The 5517-nt window shown below is 58.9% G+C and overlaps 1 protein-coding gene across 1 annotated transcript; it reads right to left on the reverse strand.

Moving 5' to 3' along the window:
• Positions 1–3389: 3389 nt before the first annotated feature.
• GADD45B (growth arrest and DNA damage inducible beta) lies at positions 3390–5517 on the reverse strand. Its single transcript, XM_069591587.1, has 4 exons — positions 5241–5517; positions 5036–5137; positions 4413–4635; positions 3390–4145 (listed from the first exon to the last, which is right to left on the reverse strand). Exons 1-4 carry the CDS (start codon positions 5282–5284, stop codon positions 4032–4034), a joined length of 483 nt encoding a protein of 160 aa, XP_069447688.1. The 5' UTR covers positions 5285–5517; the 3' UTR covers positions 3390–4031.

The following is a 5517-nucleotide window of genomic DNA, read 5'->3' on the forward strand; positions in this document are numbered from 1 at the left end:
TCAGGGAGGTGCTAGTGCTGCTGGGGTCCCAGGGACACAGGGCAGGCAATACAAGTTCAAACTTTGGCAGGGACACACACCCTGCAAAACGGATGAGTCCCCAGATACAATGCAGGTGAGAAAAGTAAGACACAGAAGGTCGTAGAACATGTGATTCCATTTCTACGAAACGTCCAGAACAAGGAAATCCAGAGATAAAAGAGTGGATTCGTGATTGTCAGGTCTGGAGGAGGATGGAGATGACAGCTAATGTGTGTGCGAGTGTGGGTACCCTGAGAGGAGCGTGCACCCCAGTCAGGCATGTACCCACCTGAGAAAGAGTGCTGGCCTGTACCCTCTGGCTCCTGGAACACAGCCCTCAGCAGTGGCAGCCTCAGCGAGGGGGTACCTGCAGTAGTGGCCAAGCCTTGGTGACCTATGGCCACTCCACCCTGAAATCTGGTGGGGGCAGGAGTGTATTGGGGAGCAACCTGCCTGATCCCTGTACCCCTGGGTTTTTAAGACTCTTGGCCAAGCCCGGGCTCCTCCACGCTGGGCCTCAGGCTTCTCTTCTGGAAGATGGAACAACAGTATCGTCCTCAGTGGACAGTGGTCAAGTTTAAGGGTGTTTGCATGCAGAGAAGACTGAATCAACGAGCTGCTGTTAACTCCGCGGAACAGCCTTTGGGTTCCGGGTTCCGTCAGGAAGACTCAATGGTTTTTTTAACGACAGCAGGAGCAATAGTAGTAATAATAATGGGAGAACTAGTGTGAGAAAGTAAGAGCCATGACCTCGAACGTTCCCGTGCTCGCGCAGTGGCAGCCGAGTTCAAAGCCTCGGTTCGCCTCTCCTCGGTCACGCCCATGTGAAAAGCCACGCCCCCTACGAGCCTTTGGTACTTCGCCTGCAAAGAGCCAAATATCCGAAGTTTAAATCAAACCGGGTCAGGAACGCTGCACGCGGAGAAGCAGAGGGACAAATCAGCTAATCCTCTCATGATTTACAGGTTTTGGTCCCCAAGGGATTTTCTCTCTCTCTTTTTTAATGTTTGCATCCGAGTTAAAAATACATTGCTTGAAAATATTCTTTATCTTGCCGACTGAGTTTTTGGGCGCTTGCTGCCTTAAATTTTGCACGGAAAGTGTGTGCCGCTCGCCTCACCCTAGTCTCGGCTCTGCTAATTCACAGGATGGCTGTGCGAGGATTAAAGGAGACGATTCTGGAAATGCAGGGAACATAACAACAGTGCTGATAACAGCCCTCGTCGTAATAATGGGTAATCCTTTTAATACATTTTGTGTCAGGGAAGCTAATCTGAGGAATATATATTTCGTTTAACCTCAGCAATTTATGAGGCAGGCAGGTAGCATTATTATTCCCCCTTTTCAGAAAGGGAAACTTTAAAGGCACAGAGAAGTTAAGGTACCAGCTCAGGGTCACAAAGCTGAGGTCCTACCCATGCCCTGTGTCTCCCTGGAGCCCAGGGGCCTGGGATCGTGTCCCCACTGCACAGGAGACTTAGGGAGGAGAGGGTCAGAGGCCATACGGCCCTTCTGTGTGGCCAAGGTCAGGACGGGGACAGAGCGGCCCACACCCACGGGCGCAGCCAGCGGGAGCTTTCCCACAAGCTGACCCGACTGGGGGATCTCCAGGTCAGCTCTGGGACAATGAACCCCCCCTCCTTAGCTCTTCCGCATCGCGCCGCGCCCCGCCCCCACTCTGAGGTCTCGGCCTCTGCCCCCTCTCCCGTCTCTGGGCCCTATCTCAGGGATCCTTCTCCTCATCCCCCCCTCACCCCTTCACAGGCCACCTCCATCACGCGGGCCTTCAGTCCCTTCACCTCCCAACTTCAGCAGGAACCCCCTCCCCTCTCCCCTCGGACTGTCGGCTCCTCCTCCCCCCGCTCGAGTCTTCTCTCTCACTTCGCGCCCCACCCACTACAGGGATTCCTTGGCCCTTCTCCCCCTCCCGCTCTGGGTGCCCCCTCGCCCCACGCCCCTTTCTCTTCAAATTCCCACCTCTACCCCCCAGGGCTCCGGTCTCTCCACTTACAGAACCTCCCCTCCCCCAACCCCCTACAGGGATTCTTTTCAACCCCCCTTAGGCCCGTTGGACCCCCCTCCTCTCCCGTAGGCTACCCACCGCAGCCCTCTTGTTCTGCCTCCTCGCGAGCCGGGTATCTCCTCTTAGCACCTCCCTTCCCCCACCCCCTACTGGGATTCCGCCCCCTCCCCTGTGCTGGGTGGGGGTGTCCTTACTCCCTCAGGGCTGCTTATCTCCCTCCGGGCTGCTTAGGCGTCTCCTCTACCCCCCAGATCTCCCCTCCAGGAGGGATCCCCGCCCCGCCCCCACCTCCCTCTCTGGGACTTCCCCTTGCTCTTTTCGCTCCCCCATCCTCCCCCGGCGGGGCTCCCCCCAGCCCCGTGACTCCCCCGGGGCCGCCGGGGTTTTCCTCGCGCGCCCACGTGGGGCTCCGTGGAAAGGTCGCGCGGCCTGGGCTGGTCCCCGGGTCGGGTCGCCCCCCCCCCCCACCTGGTTCCCAGGCCCGAGGTGCAGGGCTGAGGGGAGGGGATGTTGCGCAGGTGTCGCGAGCCCACACAGCAGGCTCCGGGCAGGAAGACTGAAGCCGGAGTTCCAGCCGGGCTGCGCTCCTAACCGCCCCCCACCCCCGCCGCAGGGGGTCACCCACTTGAGACTTTGATAGAACAAGGAGGTGGACGGCCAGGCCTCACAGTTTCGATTTAGAGGCAAAACGTAGCCGCGTGCCAAGCCCAGCTGGGCCGGGAGCACGACTTCCTCGGGTATTTTGCTGCTTGTTGATTTAAGTTTGAGGAATGAAAAAAATTTTTTTTTCTTCAGTGGAGTGAAGAGGCCCATCCTAGGATGGAGCAGGCTTGGGTGGGGGGGTGCCCTCTGGGAGATCCCCAAAGTTCTTCCTACTAGGCCCTAGCTCAGGGGCAGCTCTGAGCTCCAAGCCCACCTCGCTGTGTGGTCACAGGTGGCCCCTTGACCTCTCTGGAGCTGCGCTGCGGTGGCGGCTGAATAGGCAGGGGCTGCAGCCAGCCCCCCAGGGGTGCGTCTTCATGTGCCCAGAACCTGGGGTTGGCTCCAGCACCGCCTGTAACAGCAGCCACACGGCGGCCAGGTTTCGTAATAAACCGGTCTTTTAATTGCTACGGGGCAGGACGGGGGGAGAAGAAAAAAAAGAGGCAAAGATTTGTTGGACTTGGGTGGCGCCGGCTGCAGAGAGAAGAGGCACTGTTTTTGCAAGGAGCCTGGAGCGGCTAACTCGGACTTAAGTAACACTTCCTGGTGAGCCTGCAGGAGGGGGTGCAGGGGCACACTGCTGGGGTGGGAGGGCGTAGTGGGGGCTGGTCCCTCACAGGGACTGCAAATACACAAGAACCCAGAAGCTTTAAAAATTTATTACAAGGCATCATAGTAGAAGTAAAAATATATGTATCTGTAAGCTTCCCCTCTGTCTTTCAGTGGTTCAAGTAACAAGTGCAAGTAACAAAATAGATTGTCAATATACTGAGTTTGCAAGCTGGGAGTTCATGGGTACAGAGCAACATGAGCCCCTGCTCCCAAGTCCCAAAGTTATTGTCCTGGCCGGGCTGCCGACCCTAGGCCAACCAAGGCCCGTTTTTTGCAGATGTCAGCTCGGGTCTCAAGAAGGGTGGGGGCTGCAGTCGTCAGTCCCACCCCACCCCCGAAGTGTGGAGCCCAGGCCCTCCTTGGTAGGGGAAGCAAGCAGCTCCCTGGCTCCTGCGTCTGCTCTGTCACCAGGCCTGAGCTCCCGGGTCCCCTCTCCTGCTGGCCCGGGTCCTGTCTTCTCCTCACACCGTGGCCGCCGCTGGCCCCCGGCTCCAAGCTTCCCGCCCTGGGGCGGCCGCGCACTCCCTCTCCTGTCTTCAGTCTCCAGCGATCCTGCCCCCGATGGTCTCACGGGTTGGGTTGTTGGGGGGGTTGTTCTGGGAGGGAGGGGGGGTCAAATATTTATGTGGTTTTGTGTTTTCGGCAGCAAGAGTTTCCGATGCCCGGCGGGGTCTCAGCGCTCCTGGAGGGAGATGTAGGGAACCCACTGGTTGTTCCCCCTACTTTCTTCGCAGTAACTGGCCACCTCCACCAGGCCGTGGCTTTTCCAGGTGTCTGTATGAGGGTTCTGTGGGAGGGCGAGAAGAGGGGGTTCAGCAGGAGCCCCAAGGAGTGGGTGGGGAGTGTCCCTCTCCCAGGGCTCCCATGGGGAAAACAGGCTGGCTCAAAATAACTCGCTAGGTGAAGAGGCCTGGAGGCCAGCAGGTTGCCCACGGGACATGCCAAGCGTGGCTGAACGCTGAGCTGGTGCACACCGGCCAGCTCCACTTTGTTGACAAACACGGGCCCAGGTGCCGGGTGGGGGTGGGGCAGGGCGGAGCCCCAGTTTGCTCACCGTGACCAGGAGACAGTGCAGGTCCCGGGCCTCGGTGGTGCCCTGGGTCTCGGCCGGCTCACCCAGCAGCTGCGCCAGGCGCTGCATCCCCGACACCCGCACGATGTCGATGTCGTTGTCGCAGCAGAAGGACTGAATAAGCGTAAAGTGGATCTGCAGGGCAATGTCGTCCTCCTCTTCCTCGTCGATGGCCAGGAGGCACAGGACCACGCTGTCAGGATCCCTGAGGGGCCAGAGGGGGATGGGTGGGTCAGCTTGGGGACTCGGAAGGGCCCCCCTTCTCGTGCGGCGGGGAGTTTGCAAAAGCAGAGAGCAACTGCAGGTGTGCAGGGGATGGCATCTGCAAGCAGATGCTGGGGTGGGGGAGAAGACGCTCGGTTCAAAGGCCGGGTGTGGGTGGGGGGTAAGTCAGGGACATAAACAGGCGACTGTTTGCAAGTGATGTAGCCCCAGCATACTGCAGCCTCCACGCCTCAAAAAAAAAAAAAAAAAGCAGATCCCCAATCCACAATGGGGACACTTGGGGGTGTCCCAGACCCATGCAAGAGAGGAGTGCAGGAGGGAGACTGCAGAGCGGAGAGGGTCCCCACCCGCGCCCAGCCGGGAGACAGAGTCTGACTCACACATTCATCAGCTTGGCCGACTCGTACACCCCCACGGTGAGGCGGTCCTGGCGCTGCGCGGCCACCAGCAACTCCTCCACCGCGGCGCTCACCGTCTGCATCCTGGGGCCAAGGGAGAGCGGAGGTCAGCATCAGGCCAGGCACGGGGCACCCCGTCCCCACCCGGCCCAGCCTGACCTCAGGTGGCAGGGGCGCCACTACTTACTTTTGCGCCGCGTTGTCGCACGCCACGAGCTCTTCCAGTGTCATGTTGCAGTTATAATCCACAGTGGAAAACAGCCTCACGACAGGTTCAAGGAAGAAAATGCAATATCCAAGGCTGGAAAGCCCAAAGCCTTCCCACGGAGACCAAGCGTTCGTCAAGACCTTAGGAAGGCAGCGAAATCCACCCCCAAAAAAGGCGGAAAAATTGCAAGTGTCTCAGCAAGAATAATCCAAGTAGCAACTGCAAAAGATCCGAGTGCTCGGCGTCAGCGATCTGA

Source organism: Ovis canadensis, chromosome 5 (genome assembly GCF_042477335.2).
Source record: "Ovis canadensis isolate MfBH-ARS-UI-01 breed Bighorn chromosome 5, ARS-UI_OviCan_v2, whole genome shotgun sequence".
NCBI lineage: Eukaryota > Metazoa > Chordata > Mammalia > Artiodactyla > Bovidae > Ovis > Ovis canadensis.